This window comes from Drosophila novamexicana, unplaced genomic scaffold (assembly GCF_003285875.2).
Source record: "Drosophila novamexicana strain 15010-1031.04,08,12 unplaced genomic scaffold, DnovRS2.1 tig00000008-arrow-pilon, whole genome shotgun sequence".
In the NCBI taxonomy this organism is placed as follows: domain Eukaryota; kingdom Metazoa; phylum Arthropoda; class Insecta; order Diptera; family Drosophilidae; genus Drosophila; species Drosophila novamexicana.
This window is the reverse complement of record NW_020824765.1, coordinates 4,807,092-4,830,000: the sequence shown is the minus strand read 5'-3', so window position 1 is coordinate 4,830,000 and position 22,909 is coordinate 4,807,092. Positions and strand designations below refer to the sequence as shown.

The window sequence follows — 22,909 nt, the reverse complement described above, 5'->3', positions numbered from 1 at the left end:
CTGGTTCGCGCAATTAACAAGTTGGCACTTTAAAATGGCATTTGGGCGAAAAGGATTCGCGGGGCTTCCTCGGGGAAAGATTGTGAGGCATGCGTGCGTGAACATTTAATTAAAGCAACTTATTAAGTATGCAAATTTCCGCAAATGATTAATTTGCATATTTATGAGACTAAAATGAGAGCCATAACAACAACAACAACATCAACAACAACAGTCTCTGACGACGGCAACTGTCAATAATAATCAGGCGTGTGATGGAGCTGCGGGGGAGGGCTGAAGGGTTTTCTAGACCAAGTAAGAGAAACTGACAGCCCGCGACGGGCTATAATAACAATTTAAAATTGAAATTATGAACTTAACATATCGCCAAACGACGCGCATGAGTTTTATGCCTTTTAACTGCAGCTTAAGAACTTAAGCATTTCCTGCGCTAATTAGAAGGCGTAAAAAGTCAGGACCGGGCCGAGTTGGTACTAACTTATGCATCTCACGTAAGCGGCTTAGACAGACAGAGAGAGTGACAACAAAAATGTTAATTTGCAACGGGCAAAGCTGTCGAGAGATGCCAGTTGAAAAGTTCTCGTGAGTTGCCGGCAAACTTAAAGCCGCAGACAAAGGCAATTCTAGTTAAATTATGTATATAAAATAGATAGCCTGGGCTTAGCTGATTTGCCCAATGCTAACCAAATGCTGGCTTACCACGCATTTTCCGCTTCTTTGCGTGGATTCCGCCAAATCGCTGGCGACCTATTAATAAATTTCTTTGAAGCAAAACAAAATTGTTGTAGAAACTCGCGTTAAGTTTGTTCAACAAACTTAATATACACATCGAAATTTATAGCTTTATTATATTTATAGTATAGTATAGTATTATATATTAAGTTCATAATCTGATGTGTGTATTTGGGAATTTGATTGAGCTTTTTGGTAGCATATGATTGGAGAGTGCAAATGCATTTCGAGCTCGTGCACAGCTTGCTTTCTGCTGGATCACGGTCCGCCTCTCCCTTGCGACACAGGCACTAATTAATCATATGGCAACCACGAATAGCAGGAGGAACTAACGCACTTCGCTTGCTCCAATTAAGTGAATTTCTTCGTTTTACGTACCTTGCGCCGGCCCCAGAGCCAGCTGTCCTCTATGTCCGCTACGTGCTCCAATTAGCATGTTAGTGCCCAGTAGCTGGTGCCAGTGGCTGGTGGCAGTGCTTGGTGGCTGGGGACGGGGGGCTAGCGGGGCAGTGTCCAACTGGATTTTCCACTTGCAGCGCACATTTGGGCAACGTGCTCGCATTGCGTGTCAATCAATAGCATTTTCGCTGTGCCAACATCAACAGCTTTGACATTCTATTGATGCTGTTTCTTTTTCTTTACTCTGCTCATTCTTATTGCATGCCACACACAAACACACACACACGCACACACACACTTTGACAGCCTGCCACATTTTCACAATTTTTGGCAGTTTTCCACTAAGCTGCTTACGGAAGCAACGATGAACGCTTTAAGAGTGACAGCGAGCCCTCAACACCTGACTATGCTTACATCAATGTCATTTATATAATATTTGAGTAAATTACCCGGCGTTGCCCGGTTCAAATAGATGATGTTGAAAATACAAGTATATGTATTTGTATATATCCTTAAAGTAAAAAAAGAAAATCAACATCTTTTTTACTTTTTTTTTTACAACTTGTCTTCTGTACAGAAACCAAATACTAGATAAACAATTTTCTTTAAGAAAGTTGGCAGGCCTTTGGAAACCCCTTCGGGACTAAAAAAAATAAAGGGTATTAAACATCCATCTTTCTGAGCATGAAGCTTAACAGAACATGTACAAATTTGATAGGGAACAAATATAAATGTAGATCCGGCGCATTATTTTTAAACTAAGTTTTATCCCGTGTGATTTCTTCTATATTCCAAGACGAAATCTGCCTTAGAGAGCTTTCGCTGTATGAGCTCTTACTGTTGACTTGTTTGCTGTGCTGCTAATTGTAAGCGTCAAATAATGTGTGAGTGGGCAAATAAATGCAAAGATGAAGCAGTGCGATGTTTTTGTCACAATTTGCCGCATTGTCACGCTGCCACATTTTACTGGCTGTTGTGCCACATTTTTGCAAAAGTCAACAGTTTTTAATTTGCCAAACAAACCGTATATAATTAATGAAAGTTAAGCTAAAGGCAACTGGGCTAGAGCCGAGCAACCGAGTGAGAGGGAGCGCGGCGGGATGTTGAAATTAGAAATTAAAAAGTAGCCATACAAGTACAGTGAAGCCTGTTACACTTGAGCAAAGGTCGCTCAGTCAGTTTGCTGCTTTTGTTGTTGTTGTTTCTCTGCATTCGTTTTGTTTTAATATGCAAAGTCAACAGCGTTCTGTGTCAGCCAAAGGGCAAAATCAACAAAACTATACACACAGGCACAGACACAACATAGCGAGGACGCCAAGGAGCATCGGGGGCGATAGAGGGAGGGGGAGTTGACTGCCCAGTGGCCGCATTAGCAGCGAGCAGGCCATGTCAACTAGCTGGACCGACTGAACTGAATCTGTCTAATCGAGCAGCACACAGATGGAGAGTGTGTGGGAGAAAGAGAGGGAGACAATCGCCACGCGTCGACATGCGAGAAATTTGCATAACCCATAGTTGCCGTTGCCGTTGCCGTTGCCGTTGCCGTTGCCATTGCCCAGTCGTTGCTGCCCCTCCATTTTAGCCCATTATCTTTTAGAGCTCAATGTGTGTAGCTGTCATTGGCATTTAATAGGCGCGCTGCGGCTTGCGTCACAAAAGGCACACACACACCCACAGCGGGGCAGGCAGTTGATGACGTTAGCAAATATGCTGTTGCCAAGCTAAGTTCAATATGTAACAGGTGCAAAATGCTGCAGCACTGCCAAAGGGACACTTGCAAAGCAACGCAATTAAATTCCGTTCGATTAAGCTGCAGATGCAGATGCTGCAGATACAGATACAGATACAGATATAGATGCTGTTGCTGTGGCAGTTTCTGATGGTAGCTGCTGATGCACAAACTACAAAGAGCTACAGCATGACACTCGGTTGATGCATATTGAAAATGAATTGAGGTGCACAGAGCTCAATTAGCACATTTCGTAAAGTTGCCTATGAAAATGTTTGCACAAATTAAAGTCTGCTCAATTAAGTGATTTCTTTAAAGTGAAAAGTGCTTGAGAAATAGTTGAAACTGTTTCTCTTCTCGAGTGGATAAACTATTAAATAATGAAGCACAGCCTTAGTTGAGTGTAAATTAAGAACCAGCTCAAGTGTAGCTACCACAAAACAGTACTTCTCGGCAACTAGCTCAATGTGCTTAGGTTGCAAATGCACATAAGGCATATCCAAGCTAAGCAAGTGCGTGTGCACGATTAGCAGATATTCAGAGCTTCACGCTGAGCTACCTTTACAAACACTTCAGCTTTATTCCATACATACATACACACACGCACACACACACACATATTGTAATCACTCTGCGACAGGGTGTATCTAGCTCTTATAATCTTAAATCGACAATGGCGCAAGGCAAGAATTGACTACTTATCCGTATGTTATAATATATACCATATACATTCCTAGCTTAAGTACTTTATACAGACGCTCGGACGGACAGGAAGCGGATGTGATTAGATGGACTCAGTACGTTGTCCTGATCCTGACTAAATACATTTCAGGAGATCGAAGATGTCTGCTTCTACCCCTTTTATCTTTTATAAAAGATTACTCTTGAGTACAAAGAGCTAGTGTAAGCCAATTTACTTAATATTTTATTTCATCTAGGGAAAAGGAATTAAATAATCCTTTATGGAATTGATGCACATTATGAAGTACTCCAAGGATAAGTGGTTCGCTCTCGCTGCAAAAGAACTAGTTTAATGTACCTGTGATAAATTTCATGCAAATTATGCGAATGCGGCAGCGTGTAAAAATGTAATATAACGCAAAATTACTTGTGTGTGCTTTGCGTGAGCATGTTGTGTATGTGTGTGCTGTGTGTGTGCTGTGTGTGTGTGTTATTGCCAATTTGCCGTCAATCAATGGCAGACGTTGCTGAAGCCGCAAAATGTTTGCCAGCGAATTTATAAGCCACATGGGCAAAAGCTGAGATACAACAAATAAACATGTGTTGCTGCGTATATAAAATAAATTTATTTATGTCTATAGATTTATATGCATTATCGCAAAACATGTGCATACACACTTCTCTGCCATTTAATATATGTGCGTGTGTGCGTGAGTGTGTGCGGGAATGTGGGCGGAGTGTGTGTGTATGTTAATGGCAAAGACAATATATAAATATGTTTTTAATTGGTTTGTAATTATTATTGTTGCGGTTCGGCTTGTTGTTGCCGTGGCTGCTTTTTTTTTTGGTTGCAGTTGCAGTTTGAGCCGGCGCTTTTGGTATTTGTTTAATAATTAGTACATTAAATGCATTTCAGCTAAACATAAAACCAAAGCTCATAATTGAAAAGCACGCAAACAAAACTGAAATCCACAAACATACACACACACGCACACACACACAAGCAGCTAAACAGCTGCTGCGGAAAAGCTGGCAATTCGCTGTGCATACAAAATGAGTTTTTGGAAATGCATCTGAAAATTGTTGCATTAGCCCAATTGCATTTTCCGCATGATAGCCAACAATTTTGGTTACATAAACATTTATATATACACACACACACACACACACAAATATCAATATATATAAACGATCTTGATATCGATCATAATTAAACAGCCGCGAAATGGCGTCATAAAAATGGAAATGAAAAAAGCATTGCCTACTTTTGCGGGCACACATTCGACATTACGAATGGATGTGCAAATGCGCGCGCGTGTGTGTGTGTTTGTGTGTGTGTGTGTGTGTGTGTGTGTGTGTGTGTGTGTGTGTGTGTGTGTGTGTGTGTGTGTTTGTGTATTTGGTGTGTATTTTGCTGGGCCATAAAATGCAAAAGCAAAAGCGTAAAGCTGCGTAAAATTGAACTTTGGCAGCGAAAGCAATCAAAACACGTGTGCTTAAAAGTTGGTCACGCTTCAGATGCAGATAAGCAGCAAACAAATGACGGACAAGGATAACGATAAGAGCTCGCTCTCTCACTCTCTCCCTCCCGCACACAGCTGTTGATCTTGGGGTCCACTGCAATCACAATAAAAACCGCTCGCATACGCACAATTTTCATTATAATAAAACAGCGCATAAATATCTAAATGAGCAATAAAAATGTTTTATGTGCAATGCGACGCAGCGCATTAAAGGCGCCACCTAATGTGGGCAAGGCACACACGCGCACACACATAGATATACCTATGAAAAGATATATGTGTGCGTGCATATAGATAGATATATGAATTTAGATGGCAACGCACTGATACATCTGTGATTGGCAGCCAAAGAACTTGACCTGCCCTCGTCAGTGTTATACGGAACCCTATGTGGCCAGCTCACAGAAAAAACCACGCCCCATACGGCGACTCCTTTTGCTGACTGCCTGACAGTTGAAATGCGCTTTGTAATTCATATTTGCATGAAAATGCCAAACGGCAAAGTGTCATAAACTTTTTCAAAAGCAAATAACAGCAGGGGTTGGGTGTCACAAGGGCTATGCCCGGGGGGTGGGGCAGTGGCAGAGGCAGAGGATGCGGGTATATATATGAAGTCGATACACATGTCTAAAAATGCATATATTTTAAAGAACAGGCGTCGTACATTTTTTTCTGTCTTTTGGCAGCACAATAAAAAGTAAAATAAAAATGCCAGAAATAAATAAATATCTTTGCGATTTTTGGCATCTGTTGTTTGTACATGAGCGTGTGTGTGACAGTGTGCGTGTGTGAGTGACTGAGTGTGTATGCTTATTACAAAAAATGATATGCAAAAGTGTTAAAGCCCCCGCTAAAGCCGAGCTGAAGTGCATAAATATGTGAAAATTGCATCAATAAACAATGTATTTATTTAAGTTTATTTAAGCATCAATTTGTATTAATATATTTTTATGTGTGTGTGTGTGTGTGTGTATATGTGCACAATATCAATTGCAATTTTTTGCATACTTTTGCAGCGAGTAAATTGCCAGAGAAGTTGATTAATGCATTTCACAGGTGGCAGCAGCCGCAGCAGCAGCAGCAGCAGCAGCAGATTGCTTAATGACAGCAGCTTTAGCAGAGGGAAGGCTGGCCAAAGAGGCGTATGCGTGATGTTAATGCAATTTCAGGTTAAACATGTGTGTGTACGTGTCTCTGCAAAATGTTAATTTGCGCGATATGTACACATACATGTGTGTGTGTGCGTGTGTGTGCAATGCAATAAGAAACTTGTAAGCCCGCATCTGTGACAACAACAGGAACAACAATCGGTAAGGCAAATGTTTATGCCCTGGCAACAAAAAACAACTGTTTATTCATGCTCTTTGTGAGACAAGCGAAGTGGAGCGGGACTGGCGAGGAGTCCGGTCCCACCATAAGCGTGACGACATGGCAGCTGTGTGGCGCCTGCTGCGTGGCGCGCTAAATAAACCCACTGATATCCTTGTTATCCCCCAGCTCTGGGTCTACGACTGGGCCATCGTCATCGGCACTCTGAATTCCTGTCAGCTGCAGCGGCCAAGCTGATGCTGTCGTTGCTGTTGCTGCTTCTGCTTCTGCTGCTGCTGCTGTTGTTGCCTGGCGGACATGTAAAAATATGGCACACGTTGCGTATACGTCACGCACAACATGCACAAACAAATGATGGCGATGCCAGAAAGCACAAGTGGGGCAACATTTCGAAAGACGCAATGAACTTTAAATACACTTCTAAAGCTCGAGTTAACGAGCACTTTCAAAATATATAGATGCGTTTGCTTTCTCTGTGCTGACGTGTGAAGGTTAATGGAGTATGTTTAGTCCAACAACCCCAAATTTATCGAACAATATTGGTTTCAGCATTATTGATAGAAAAAAGGAAATATTATAGCATAATGAAATGCATTGTTAAGAATATAAAAAGCCACAAAACAGCTTGTGCCTGCTCTGCAATTTGCTAGTATGTTTGAGGCAAAAATTGAACAAATATAATACACGCCTGCAGGCATGCATGATTTATATTTGATTTTGAAATATTTTACATCCACTTTTTACAAAGCTCAATTCCAATTTTTTATTGGCTTATTCGAATTTATTTTTATTTAAAATATTTTTTCAATAGCGAAAAATCTCACTGGATTAATATATACAAATTCTGTAAATATAATTAACTCTTTCATAAATTGGAAGCTACAAAAAATGTAACGAAAAATAATGTTCTGCTGTGATTTTTATTAAGTCGTTTAATTTAAAGCTGAAATATACAGTAATTCGATGCTGATATATATTTTTTTTTATATGAGACAAGTGCGCTCGTAAACAAAATGTATTTTCTCGACATATAATTTAATTTTCGATGCGTATACTTAATTTTTGGCATCAGTTTTATTACTTCTGGTCACACTCTTTTAAACGAAAACCCACCATTTAGTGTGTTGCGTAATAGAGAAATATTGCCGAATGGCTGGCTTTTACAATGATTTCCCTTTGAGAATACTCTGCTAACCGAACACTCGTACTCAATAGCATACTTAAGATACTTACACACGCTTGCATAGTCGATGGACCAAAGTTATTTTATTCAATACAAAAGGAAATTGTACAGGATATAAAATGGTGAATGTGCCCAGTCAAAGGAAGATGTCGTGTGTGTATCTGAGCGTAAGTGTGTTTTTGTCTGTGGGGGCGAAGGGTAGAGGCAGTAGAAGCTCAGAATCTGCCATTGAGCCATGACGTTAGGCTCATTTATTTATTATTTCTGCTGATTGAAGTGCCATCAATAACCCAATGCAAACAATGCGAACCGAGCAGGAGACTTGGACGTGTGCGATTGAGGGAAAGAATGCAAAAGAATTTGCATCAGAGAAGAGAAGAGAAGAAAAGAAAAGAAGCAGCTGCGGCATCGACTCATCTGTTAAGCAGTTATCGGCTTATATATAGCCAATTGTTGTGCCAAGAATGCAGCTTGCTTTGAGCCAAGTTAAAGCTGTGAAATTTATGCCTTATACGATACACACCATATAAAAGAGTTGGCTTAAAGTTTGTCCAGTTATTTGCATAAATCAAAACTTTTTTTTCTTACTTTTTGGGGCTGCAAACTTTTTCCCACGTGTGCCATTCATTTAGACGTGTGTCTGTGTGTGTGTGAGTGTGTGTGTGTAAGCGTGTGTTGCATTCTTTTCATACATTTTATGTATGGACATGATTTAGTGCCAACGACGACGCGCCTACCATACACCGACTGACCCCCGACTAATGATGTCAATCTGCGTGTCGGTGTGTGTGTGTGTGTGTGTGTGTGTGTGTTTGCGCGCATGTGTGTGCGCTTTAAACTACGCAACCTGCTGCCCGCATATTTTGGCCGAGTTTATTTGACCAGCGGCGGCCCGCATATTCATCATAAAATGTGTTGTTGCCGCACATGCTAGTGCTGGAGGGGGGTTTGTGGCGTGTGTGGCAAGGGCGAGGGGGAGTGGAAGGGGTAGGGGGGAAAGGGCAACACGGAAAAGCAATCGCCGTACAAAATGTGCGCATTTTTCATAAGCCAGTCTGTCCCAGAGCCAAAAAACCACCCCGTACCCAAATACTCCCTTTTATACGGGGTCAGATCCAAAAAGGGTCGTTGCTCTGCTGTTATGAGGCTGCTTGCCAAAAAATTACATGGCCCATTGGTCAGCAACAGCAGCAACAACAACCAAAACAACAACAACAACAACAACAACAACAACAACAACAACAACAACAACAACAACAACAACAAAACAACAACAACAACAACAACAACAACAACAACAACAACAACAACAACAACAACAACAACAACAACAACAACAACAACAACAACAACAACAACAACAACAACAACAACAACAACAACAACAACAACAACATGCGGAAGTTGTCCACTCGCATATTCATAAAAAACACCTTTGATGTATGTAATTTTGTTACCGTTTTCATATTTTTCCTTCATATTTTTTTGTTGTTTCTGCCGCGTCCCTGGTGTATTTCTCTCAGATGCTGTTTTGTTCTGCTTTCTAGCAGTTGTTGTTGTTGCTGTCAGTGTGCATGTGAATGTGTGTGTGTGTTTGTGTGTGTGTGTGTGACACAGAAAACAGCTTGTGTGTGCAAGGTGCGAAATGTGACGTAAGCAGCAGCAGCAGCAGCGACCATTAAATTGGGTTATCACTAAAAAATAAAACAGAAAGCGCAAAAAAACAACTTAAATAAGTATGCTTTTAGGGCAGAGTGTACAACTGAGAGATATCCTGTTACTTGACAAATATCCTAAATTTATCCCAGGCATATTTGAACTAATGCTTGGGTATAGATACCCTAGACTTCTTTTTGGGATAATTAATTTACTTTGTTACTTTGCTTTTGACTTGTTTGAGTTATGCGGAAAACCTTAAGATAATTAAAAAGTTCCAACTCGACTGTTGCTCAACTGAAATATACCCTGTACTTCAAGCCGAAAAGTATTGTTTCTTGAACAGCCTTTGCTTTTGCTATTTGGTTCGTCTGGAATTTTAAAATATTTAAAATATTCTGAAGCAGAACCCAGGCTCAGCTTCCATATACCCTGTACGCTGCAAAGAGAGGCATCGAATGGGATTGTTGGTTGAACTAGCAGATTGTTTTCATAAGTCCACAATAATTTATTCAATTTAATATGTCTTGCACATTCCAGACGGATTGATTAATAATCTAAAACATATATGACTGCCATACGGCACATAAGAGCCCACATTCAAAGCTGTGGTTCCCAAGAGTCACGCCTTTTATGCTCTTGAACAAATGGAAATTACAGAAACTTTTGGGCCGTTAACACAGAATCAAGAGCATATATATGCTTTATGGGGTCTTTAACTTTATGATGCCCCTTTCGAGCATTTTTATGGCAACAGGGTATGAAACAACAACAAAAATATATGTATATATGGTTTATACGCGAGGATGCTTTACTTTTTGTGCTTGGTTTTACTTTACTTTTTTTTTTCTTCTTTTGCCGGCTGCTGCACGCCGCCACAGGGGAAATGAGATTTGCGCCTCTGAGTATGCGTCGTGTCAGTTTCGAAATAAGAACGTGGGAATTTGGACAGCCAGTGCCAGTGGCTGGAGTGGCAGCAGCTATGAAGGGCGAAGGGTGGACACCTTTGTGGTCGCAAAGGGACAGGACCACACTCTCGCTCACACACCAATACGAAACCACAAAGTAGTCAAACAAATAAATAAACAAACACACTGACGGCAACTGAATTTTAAGCTGAAATGGTCTCTCATCTGTGGCTTCTTTTTCAACTTGAGTCCATAAATGTGCGCAATCAGTTTTCAGCACTTGTTTAATTGCCAACTAGTTAAAGCACTTGGCCAAAAGCATTAATAACTACACTTATATATCAGTTATATCATTAATAGCTAATGCCGAAAGTTTGCCCATTTAAGAGCCCTGTCCTAGGGGCTGCAAGAGGCGGGCATATGAATAAGGCATAACTTTCTGTTGAAGCACATTGGAGTGCGAGCACTCTTCAGACAATATCACAAATTAGAGAAGCAGCCCACGTGTCACACCTTCTTAAAATTACCTTAGTCCTTTCCTTTGAAATGCCAATAACTCTGTTTACCTTTGACATTTGGATCAATTTATTATTTTTGAATTGTGAATTTGTTTTCAAATAACATTTTCCTTACTGGCAATCGCTTTTCGAGATTTCATTGATTGGCGTGCAAAGTCTATATGTAAATCTAATCTATTTATACTATAACTTATTTATTTATGTAGATATATTTCTGAAATGATTTGTTTGTTTTCATTTTGAAACAAGTCTATATTCTCAATTTGAACATTAAATAAGTTGCCTGTATTCACGACTTTGTCAAATTATATCTGCGACCTGCACTCCCAGCTTTAGCAATAAAAATGAGTCCTTAAATAGTCCTTGCTACTCGAAAACAACTAATAAATAGTTTAACGACGCACTTCAAGCATTTTTTTCCGCATCAAACTTTCATGCAGCTGCCTCATCACGCTATTATCTAAAGAACACGCTATGTCTTTGAAATTCCTCGAAATGCCTCGAGCTAAAGACGTAACTGCTCAACTCAAGATTAGGGTCTAGGAAAATAATTAGAAACGTCTTTAAATTTGTTCAAGCATTTTGCTATTGTTCAAAGACTGTGAACTTAATTACTGTAAACTAAACTCGAGAGCGTTTGACGATGAGGCTCCACGTGGAACTACTTGAGGGCGCTCTATAAAGCTGCGTGTCCATTTGTGCTATGAGTTTTGGCCATTCCCGTTAGCTGACAAAGTCATCAAAATTTCACAGCCACTTGGGAAAGCAGAAAAGCGCAAAATTTTTATTGTTTTTTCATTAGGCGTTGGCGTGGCGGCCTCGCCCGGCGCTGGTCAATGCTCACAAGTTGAACCGGGGGCCGAAAAGCATAGAAACCAGCCCGGCAATTGACGCCTGGGACACACGCAAAGAGCTCAGCTAAGAGGCGAGCGGGGGTAGGCGTGAACATGAGGCCGGGCGCTGGCCAGGAGGTTAGACTATAAAGCATGAAGGGCATGCTCTTTAGGGACTCTTTGGCGTTGCAGAGACAAGAAACTGGAATGTTTTTGCTTTTCTAAGTGCGCGACTTAAAAACTGTGCTTTGTGTGTGAAAATCTAGAAAAAGAAATATTTTTCAATTGAAAATTAATGCACATTTAAGATCTTTGCATAGGTACTTACTCAAGACTATGCTGGCATCTATTCAATATAACCCTCGTCTAGATTGCTAAAATTTAAACTGAAGTGCAGAAATGAAGTTGGAATGAAAAATCATTTATTATATAGATTGCCTTTGGATCAATTGCTGTTCAGGGTATAAGCCAACCGAAACAACCAGAAGAGCTCGTGAAAATGAACGACATGTTTGGCATAAGGAGGGTTATATACCCCTCTTAAACTAAATATTGCAGGGTATATAGAGTGCGAAATGGGCAGAAAACACGCGCCACATTGAAAAGGCAAATGGATGAGCACGCGAAAAACTTAATGAACTCCATGAAAAGCGGACGCGGCTGATTGTTGCTATGTTTCCTATGTGTATGTGTGTGTGTGCGTGTGCGTGTGAGTGTGTATTTGTGTGTATGCTAACTAAGCGCATCACCATTGGGAGTTTGTTGCTGGCGCACAAGTATGCTTAGAAAATCTCCAGAGCACGTTTCCGGAAATAAATAAATAAAATCCAAAAAGGAGCCAGGCGAGAGGAGAGTTCGAGCTGGGGCTTGGGGCGCTGACCAAGCTGCCTGCTTTTTTGCGGGAGGGGTGAAGCATTCAAATTCAAAAAAATAAGTAAAGTAAGAAGCACAAATAAACTAAAAAGCAGACAAACGAGCTTTGCATAGAAATTGACGTGTCCGACGAAAAAGGAAGGCAGCAACAAGGATAACAGCAAGGAACATAAATTCCCGTAAAATTTTAATGATACAAAATTATTTTGGCAACTGAATGAAGCATTCACAAATGCGGCTGCCACAAATACATTTTGCTGTTGCCAGTATATGCCAGTCTATGTGTGTAAGTGTGTGCGTGTGTAAGTGTGTGTGTGTGTGCGTGTGTAAGTGTGTGTGTGTGTGTGTTGTTCTTTTCTGCTTACAGCTGCATGCACTTGATTTGTAATTTAATATTAATTAAAACGTAGTAGCAACAGCCGTATCTTCTTCAATTTGGCCCTGTTTTTTACTTAGAGCCCACCTGCATAGTTCTTAAGGCCCCCATCCAACCTCCTTCCCCCTGAGGTAGCTGCTGGCCAAGTCAACGAACCGAGCTGAGTCAATAATTTTATTGCAAAGACATTAAAATTTTAAATGCTGCCCCTTAACTAAACCTCTTTCTCTCTTTGTCTCTTTCTCTCTCTCTCTCTCTCTCTCTCTCTCTCTCTCTCTCTCTCTCTCTCTCTCTCTCTCTCTCTCTCTTTCTCTCTCTCTTTTTCTCTCTCCCGCTCGTTCTGTCTCCAGTATATTCTCTATTCAAAGTGTGTCTGTCTGGCGCACCTCTTCGCTTGCGGCAACTTTGCGCCTGTGGATTTTGCGTCGTCAACAGCCATGCGGCATTTTCTGTTGTTGCCCCTACTCCAAATCCCTTGGCTCCTTCCCACTCTACCCCTTGGCTCCTTTTCGTTGTTGTTGTTGACTGCGCCAAAAACTTTGCCACTGGGACTTTTTGCCGGGCGTCTCGGCATTTACGACGTCGCTGCTGCTGCTGTCGCTGCTTTTGTGTTATCGTCCAGCATGTGTGTGTGGGTGTGTGTGTGCGTTTGTGTATGTCTGCATTAACGAAACTCAATTTCAACTTTTTACTCTGTTCATGTGGAAAAGTTGCCAGAAGCCTCAAGTGTGGGGCCAAAAAGAAGAAAAAAACCAGGGAGACAATCATTATGCCCTGTACCAAATTAGTATAAAGGTATGCCCAATGGGAGGAAGCCCCATAATATTTATCAAAGTTCTTCATAAGTTTTTCTCATTTGATCAGGAACACGAATTTTAATATATTTATTGTGAATAAAGTTTTAAACATTTATCTGCTTTAATGCATTACAAATATTCCTTGTTTTTACCAAAATCGGAATCTCTATGAAACGGAAATATATTTATTTCCATAAATTAAATATTTATGGCCTGGACAGAAGCAGACGCTGTTTTTATTTCAAAAGAACCCCTCGCTTAAAGGTTTGGTTCGCAAACCTTGTTTGTCAAATTTCTAAAAGGGGCTTGTGTCCGAAATTTCAATTGAAATTTACAATTTATCATAAATACATTTTATAAATATTATTTGGAACATATTTTGTTTCAGTTGTTCTGTAGGAAATGGGAAAATGTAATTCCCGGCTAAGAAAGGCTCGGTTTAATACAAGCTTGAAGCCTTGGTAACTAACGTAGACGGGGCTTTGGAAAATAGATTAAAGGGTATCTGCATAGTATGGAGATTTATGTTGCGCTCGCACTCATAGCTGTACGAATGCTGTTCGCTTCGTGGCAGAAATGGAATTGATGTACGCATTTTTTGGCAGAGGAATTTTAATAACAACCTACAGCAAATTTAATGAAAACGTAAAAGCCAGGCATGCATAAATCAGTTTTATAGTTATGTAAAATAATCGTAATGCACAATTAAATATGCTGGACAAGGCACAAGGGGGGGGGGGGGGGGGGGGGGCAGCGTGGAGCCGAAAGTTGGCAAAGGACCTGGCCAACACAGTGTAATTTATGTAGCTAGCGACAAAGCCAAAACACAGAGCAAGATAAATATACAGTCGCAGTCGGCGAGCTGGCAGAGCTTACTGAGTTGGCCGGAAACCGGATGCAGGAAGACGCCATAAAGGCAACATTTTTCATGGCTGGCCTGGTCTCAATTGCAAACGTGTGCAGTCTGCAATTGGACGTAGCCGCAAATGTCTCTAATTAGATTCGACCAGGACTTGAATTTTTTCTTCCATTTTCTTTCCTTTTGTGGCAACTCATCGATAAATCAATGCGTTAAGTTCTTCGCCCGGCTGTGGGCAAAAGAAATCGCAGTCCGACAGCTGCCGACAGACGACAGCTGATTGATGATCCACAAAATTACAAATTACACAAATGTTATGCGAATTGGCAGATAAAAATCGCGCAAATTCCGCTCACCAAATCACTTAAGCGTATCACCTTATTTGCTTTGTTGCCCCTCCACCCAAGCGCCAAGCTCTGCGTCTTGGCTAAATGAATTTGCCCAATACAAAATTTGATTGATTATGGCCATCAACAATATAAAGGTGCCACTACTCGAACCCTAAGCTATGGAAATGTTATCTTTTCCTTTTCTGGGCTTGATGAAGATTTAATTTGCTTGCAGACATTTTAAATTGATATAAAAGTTCACTTAATTAGGTTAATTAAAATTGCACTAGCTTCATTTCTTTTCTTCTTTTCCGTAAAATTTAACTGTTACCCAGTTACTTTAATGGAAACTTCGTATAATAAAGTAGTAAGATTTTGATACAAATTTGTAGCCAAATTTCCTACACGATTTTTTTATTATACGGGTATATATTTCCCTCTGCCGCCTATCTTTTAGATTAGCGTTTCTTTTGTTTGAAATCTGGAAAGAATCTGTTAGCATTTTTGAAACAGTAACTTCACATCCTATAATCAAACTCATGGGGATCAACCTCGAAGCGCTTAAAGCGTTCCGAGTATTGCCCAAAGAAGAAACCCTCCAGCTGAAGTATCATGAAATTGCGGTAATCCTGTTCCGAGCTGTAGCGAGCATTATAGGCACAGATGCATTGATTTGGCAAGTTCTCAATATATTTACTGATATCCGGTATATCGAGATCACAAGGCAAGTGCATAATATTTATATCGGTAATGTCCTGTGGACATTGGACCTCTCTACGGCGCCGAATGTGCTCCAATGTTGCACCGTCTGTATCACTGGCAGTATAAGTATCGCTGCCCCCAGCAGTGACGGCAGCTGTGGCAGTAGCTGTATCGCCATCATCCAAACTATCATCGTCGACATCGACATTGACATCCATAACCACGCTGCTGTTGGTGGATGTCGGTGAATCGTTGGCATCCATTAGAGTGGATGACATTGCATTTGCGTTGGCGGCTGGCACGGACTCGGGTGCTGGCGGAGGTAAATATCGGGCCCAGCTACTGGGTAAGCGATTCTGTGGCGAGCACGTGAGGGCGGGCGCGAGAAAGTTGGCGAGGGGGGGAGGGTATAAGAATATGCTTACCAATGCAATGAACGCGGCAGCCATCGACAGTAACAATTTAAGTGGAAACTGCATTTTCTTGATATGTGTGTTGTATGTTTTTGTATGTGTATTGTGAAAAGTCAAGTACAAGTATACTGAGGTTTGCCTAGCCTTGGTTTTGCCTAGCCTAACCACCTCACCTAACCCCCCTCTCTCTCTCGCGCTATTTGCTTTATGTAATACGAAAGTCAAACAAAGTTCGTTTTAGCCAAGCCAAACACGATTGCTCATAAAATACGCGCACACTTGCAAATTATGGCCAACATGTGCGCCAGGCGAAAATTGATAACCAGGCACCCAGCAGTTTTCACAAACCAACACACACACACACACACACGCACACACAAGCACACACATAACTCGATACAGCATCAATTACCCACGCCATGTGGTCAGACAGCAGCATTTGCAGACTCCTGCCCGAGGCGGGGGCTGGTGCGAATTGAAACAAGCGAGCTTATCTCGAGCTAAGTTGACTAGAATCGCAGATACCCTGTTATTTGTTTCGTTAGTCTATCAACCCATTGTTATGCAGCTGGGAGGCATGAATATGACAAACTAAAATATTTAGCTTGGCTTGTCATATACTTTCATTTTATTTTGTTATTAGACTAAGCTTTTTATTTTTATCAGAAATATATTGAAAAACACACGGCTTGGTTCGGGTTCCGGGCTAGGCTTTTAGTACACAACATAATGGTATTCCGGGCTTGTAACGTTTCGGGACAGTCTTAATTAAAAGATCAAGAGATTAAGAGAGACATAGCTGACAGATCGAATATAGGTCGATTTCTCGATATGACTTACAAAGTACAGATGACCTTTGGGCAATTCTTAATGGGGCACAGGGTATAAAATTGCACCAACTGAATCCAATAGGTGGTCGGTTTGGGTGGACTGTCCAACAGTGAGTGCAATGACTGCGATAGCGGATACTGGGATATTAGAAAAGCCACACGGCCGAAGTGAAGCATGTTAAGAGTGACAGCCAAGTGCCACAGGCATACACACACTTGCACACCCTTAACACACACTTACACACACTTACACACAGCAGCATTGATAATGACCAGCACTGCATATCGATATGGAACATTTCAAGTGTGAAAATAATATGACAGCAGTAATCAAGGCGACAACAGGGACCAAGCAACCCCTCGCCAACACCGACTCCCGCAGCTATTGATATTGATTTCAGGCGTGGTAAAACGCGTCGCAACGCAACATCGCAAATTGTAAAAGAGCTGAAAACGGCCTCTAAGGCTACAGGAAATGGACAAAATAACTGTGCGGAAATGTTGAGAGCACATTGCAATAAGTCCCAGCTGGCTGGGTTGACTCAATGACTGCCTGACTGACTGACTGGCTGGCTGGTTGGCTGGTTGGCTGGTTGACTGGGCTGTTAACACATGTCACTGGACCATAATTGCAAGATATATATTTTGGAGTTGGAGATGGAGTGCGATGCGATGCGAGCTAGAGCAAAGCTGGGAATGAATGACAATTGTTTTGACACGCCTGACAGCTGGCGGGTGCATGGGCAGCGACGGTGGAGTGTGGGGGGCAACGATCAGAGGCAGCTGTCAAAAGCAGACAACATCTGCCAGGACACAGGCACACAGCCAACGCATAGTCCATGCATATACAAACGTTGATAAAATTCATGGCAAACACACTCACACACACGCCCACACACTTCCTGGCAAATTGAATTTTTCATGCTGTGTGACGTGTAGAATTTATGCGAAAATTATTTTGTTGTGCGTTTGCGTTGAAATGCAACTTCATCAGGCAAGCTTGATGCAGTTTTCAATTATGCAATAAGCTCAAGCACTTTATTGCCTTTACAGTAAATTTCGCATTTAATTAGGCTAAAGGCAGCGCACGAGAAGCCTAAAGCCGAGTGCCACACAGCGTTTAGCCACTTAAATGGGCAACGTGTAGCATGCAACCAAGGGCGGCACATTGCGCTGCAGTGCTTGATTATGGCCCTTAGCATCCTAACAAATCTCTTTAGTTGACTGCGCTCAAAAGTCCAACCATTGATTAATAATCTCTCTGAAAAGCCAAAGTCTACGTTTTTCTCGGCCGCATTCCACATCCTGCCTGCCTGGCTGCTTGGCTGCTGCCTGTGCCTAAAGCTGCCAGGATAGCACATATTTCGCATGCACCAGCAAATTTGTTACCAACTGCAATTGGCGAACCCCCCTCCCCCCCCTCTCCCCTCTTCATTCTTCACTTTTATAGCTGCAACTGACGCTGTGGTGCCCGTCGCCCGCATTTTGTTGCCTTTTGTTACATACCCTGTGACGCATAGAAATGGGCAGTGTTGAGTTCTATGTATCGTCAGATACATATCATATTGATAATTCTGTTCGACCGGACACCAGAAATATTCAATACACTATATGGGGTATACGAGATGTTTAATACAAGGAATATCCTATTTGATAAGTAGCTTCGATCTTATTACTACCAAAGTCTTTTCATTCGATCTCAATCTATTGTATAATAAAATAATTACGTCCATATAAATATCACACGCCAAATTAAGTTTTATATTTTCTAAAGGTGTAAAAGCCAATCTAACTATTCTCAAAGAAACGTGATTAATCAACATGTTATACAATTATCGATTATCGATTAAAATGCATGAACGAAGCTATACTCTCGATATTTGATAAGCTTATCAAAAAGTATATTAACTTTATACATATATTCAAAAGTCAAATATATCCTACATAGAGATATTCCTTAGTATAGGGTGTCTCTCTAGCAGTCGCGCATACCCTACCTGCATTTAAGGTGGGTATATTTTTTGTTGTTATTTTTATTGTTCTTGACGTCGTAGTTGTATTTTATTTTGTTTTGCTTTTTGCACGAGGCGAACCTTTTGTTTATTTGCGCTCCGGCGGATCACAAAAACTGTAATAGCAGCAGTCCGGGGCAGGACATGGGACATGGATGGGACGCGGAGGCAGGACGCGGGCAGTAGGACGCAGGACGCAGCACGTAGGACGTGGGGCGCTGAATGTTGGACGTAGACGTGAACGCGGACGCAGGCACCTCGGCACAAAGGCGAAGCAGCGTGGAGTTAAAGCGCAGCTAACAAAAATGTTTATGTGCTGGAGGGGGACTGCTGAAAATTGGGGGCGAGTGCGAGCGGAGCAAAGGGGGCGTGGCAAGATGGCAGTGTGCACGTATGTGCAGTTATAAATTGCAACTCGTGCGCAACGTTTGCCAGTCAGAACTGGGCGAAACGGCATCCGAGATGGCGTCAAAAAGAGAGCGCAGCTACGAGTTAGAGCCAAGAATAGTTTGGTGAAAATAGAGACACAGAGCAAGAGGAGGGGGAGAGGGGACGTTTGTGACTGTAACGTTTGGGCTGGATAGTTGGATGGTTGGGTTAGTTGGTTTAGTTGTTGTATGGCAAAGCCGCAGGCAGCGAGGTCGCTTGAGCTGCAGGTGATGCATCTGCGGCTGTCCAAGCGTGTCTGTGTGTGTGTTTGTGTGTGTGTGCGTGAGCTGGTGCTGGTGTGCGTGTGTGGCAAGTAAAGGGCGGAAAATAGTTACAATAATAGAATTAACAAAACAAAATAAAAGCTGGGCACAATTAAATATTTGCGCGGCCAGCCATGGCAACAATGTGGCTGCTGCAATTTTCTGTTGTGCATTGAAAATCGCTAAAAATCCAACGTAAACTGAACAATCATTTATGGGCGCGCAGCGTCGACGGGGGCAACAGCTAGCTGCAACCTGGCACACACGCTATTGCAACATTTCAAATTAAACAATTTTAAATGTGCTCCATGTGCGGGGTCGCTGTTAAAATGTAGCGACTGTAACCGAATTGCAGCTGTGGTTGGCTGCATTTATGTTTATTTGCATTTTGCATTCTGCAATTTGCATTTGGCAGGTGGGCGTGGCACTTACACACACACACACACACACACACACACACACACACACACACACACACACACACACACACACACACACACACACACACACACACACACACACACACACACACACACACACACACACACACACACACACACACACACACACACACACACACACACACACACACACACACACACACACACACACACACACACACACACACACACACACACACACACACACACACACACACACACACACACACACACACACACACACACACACACACACACACACACACAACCGTTACCACATATCAATATGAATCGCTTCAATAAATAACGCACAGCGAAACAATGCGGGAACTGTGAAAATTTTTTTTAAGTGTTTTTAATTTGATTTTTATTTACCCGCAAAGAAGGAGAAGAAAAGAACGCGCACAGCCGTAAAGCCATTGGGCAAATATATACCCAGAGACAGCATCGACAATTGAACCGATCTTAAATAATGTTTGTGTAATGCTGCTCCTCTTCGAAAATATCAGCCAACTGGCGATTGAACATTATTTTAAAGCGATTCAAGAGTTATAGCTGTTATTGAAAAAATGGTACACATAGGAGAAAATATTTCCGACTCCATGCAGTACACATATATTGTACTAGCGGCTATTACCCGGCCTTGTCCGTGGTACGTATTAAATAAATAAACAAAGAACCAAACCTCGTGGAAATCAGATGAATGATTTAGAGGTCAAACAATGAACCAAACCTCGTGCAAATCGGATGAGATTTGATCGAGTTGGGCTTTAAGTTTCTCGTCAAGAAACTAAATTGCACGGAAAACGTAGATTCCTGCCTTTGGTTGTTCATTCTTTGAACTTGAAACGCATTGTCAAATACAGATGTAAAATATAACTTTAGACGTGGACACTGGTGGTAAATGGATCGCATTTTCTATGTTTAAAATCTTAAGAAAAAAACTTGGACCGGACAAGGTCGGTAAATACCAGCTAGCATATATATGTATAGCTTGTATGTATAAAAGATTTGAATCTAACCAAACCAATAGGAGGTTTAAAACGGTTATGAGCTAGGCCTGAACTGGTTGTGCGCCCGGAATTAGAATTGGCTACAAAGGGTCCCTTTTAGTCTAAACCCATTTGTAAACGAAACATAAAACAGTTTTGAAATGAGTTTGTTTTGATTATAAACTGACCCTTAATTGGTTAATAAATGATCCTAAATAAATTCCCTTATGAATTATGCTTGAACTTCTTGTTGACCATTAAAGGAGCGGCGCTTGGACAAGACTTCAACTTTAACTTTGAGAAAACTTAGAAGACTTTCTCGTTTAATTGAATGTTGACCCTTGTTTGTGCCTAAATCGATTCTGCATCTTAAATGTATTATTAGCTGAAATGAAATGCTTTTATGCCCCGTTTTTAACCAATTTAATTGCTTGTAAATTTGTAAGCTGTCCTCAATCAATTTTAACTGTTTGGTATTTTAAAAGCTTATTAAATTATAAATAATCAGTTTGCAAACGGAAACTTTATTAAAACCAAAGAAACGCTTGCGAAGTAATGAAAATGTTATTAAATTATATGCAAATATATTTTTATTCAACGAGAAATATTTATTAATTTGTTAAATGCGTATTTTATGGAATACATAATAAATGAGCATATCTGCCGTCAAGTATTCATTTATCAGGAAGTTTTGGCAGGCTATAAATCATGGCCTCTCAACACATTTATTATACAAATTCGTTTTGCCTGTAATATAATAATAATTCTGAACGAAATTTGCCATTTTTTAAATCAATAAAATTTCCAGTTGTGAGCACCTCAGCGGGATTTACAGAAAAAATGACTAAAGGGCCAATTTTAATCAGTTTATTTGGCAAAATGGCAGAGAAAATGCAATTAGTTTTCTCAGTTGTGGTCAGTTTTTGTGAAAGATGTTGGCATTCCATCAGCCTGACGAGTTGTCATGAGCCATTCGATGCTGTCGCATACATCTGACAAATGTGTGCTGGGCATAATCGCATGCGAGGCGTATCCTGGTTTTTATGTGCATACCCTGTCTACACTAAGTGTACTTAACGGGCTTAACTATTGACAAAGCGTTAATCGTAAGTGTTTACTTGTAACGCCGGAAAGGATCATCCAGTGATGGACAGTATGAACCTAAAGATCTCCAGGTCGGTATAGTTATAGAAAAATGGAACTCTGAATCGAATACATTTCGGTAAATGTAAAGTAAAATCCGAACTGCGTAGCTGACAGGGTATTTCCTAGTCGAGCTTAGTTGAATAAAGAAGCACTTAATCGTGTTGTTTTTAGTTTTTAAGCTTTTGGCTGGGCTAGGATATCAGAACCCTAATCTGGCAAGCAAGGCGAAACCGACCCCGCTGCCCACCCGCCAAACCCCTTTCGCTCGCGCTGCTGAGGTACTGTCAACAGCTTTGTAATTAGTTGCCTTTTTTGTACACCATGGTCACCATCGCTCTTCGGGGTTTCCCGCTGTCGCTGCCTCAGTCGCAGTCGCAGTCGCAGTCGCAGTCGCTGCTAATGTCAGCGCGAGATTGATGGAGATTCATTTTTTATTCCGCTGTCGCTGCTGCCATGCGAGATGGACAAATGCTGACCATCATTTTCAGCTGACTAGCAGCCGGAGTCACATTGCGTATATATAAGCTTTAATTAGCCAAGTACCGTTAACTCGGCGAAAATGCGAAAATGTGAAAATGCTGTACGCGTTTATTAGATCGCATCCTGCCGAGAGCAAAGCGTATCGCAAATTCAAATATTGTCAGGCGAGAGAAATTGTGAAATTGAATTGCGTTCCATTTGCAAATTTGCATAGCGGCTAAAGCCGCACTTTTCGCTACCCGCTACCCCTTCCCTGCCTGTCCGCTCGAATACGGCCGGTGGGCCACATAAGCGATGCAATTGTAATAATATTGACTAAACTTTCAATTGAAATGCATATTGAAATAAAATAAGTGTTTCTTTATTGTATATTTAATATATTCAAGCGGCGAGCAGCTGCCATGGTAAAAAAAGAAAAGCTGCCCAGAAAAAAAAAAGAAAAGGAAATTACCATATTTTCACACACTTTGACAGACA

At 41.3% G+C, this 22,909-nt stretch overlaps 2 protein-coding genes across 2 annotated transcripts in view; one reads left to right on the top strand and one right to left on the bottom strand.

Annotated features, from left to right (window-relative positions):
* The window catches only part of LOC115767030, a 92,170-nt gene that overhangs the window by 4,492 nt on the left and 64,769 nt on the right, over nt 1-22,909 (top strand).
* On the bottom strand, nt 15,002-15,956 carry LOC115767281. Its single transcript, XM_030711551.1, has 2 exons — nt 15,853-15,956; nt 15,002-15,783 (listed from the first exon to the last, which is right to left on the bottom strand). The coding sequence occupies exons 1-2, from the start codon at nt 15,904-15,906 to the stop codon at nt 15,244-15,246; spliced, it is 594 nt and encodes a 197-aa protein (XP_030567411.1). The 5' UTR covers nt 15,907-15,956; the 3' UTR covers nt 15,002-15,243.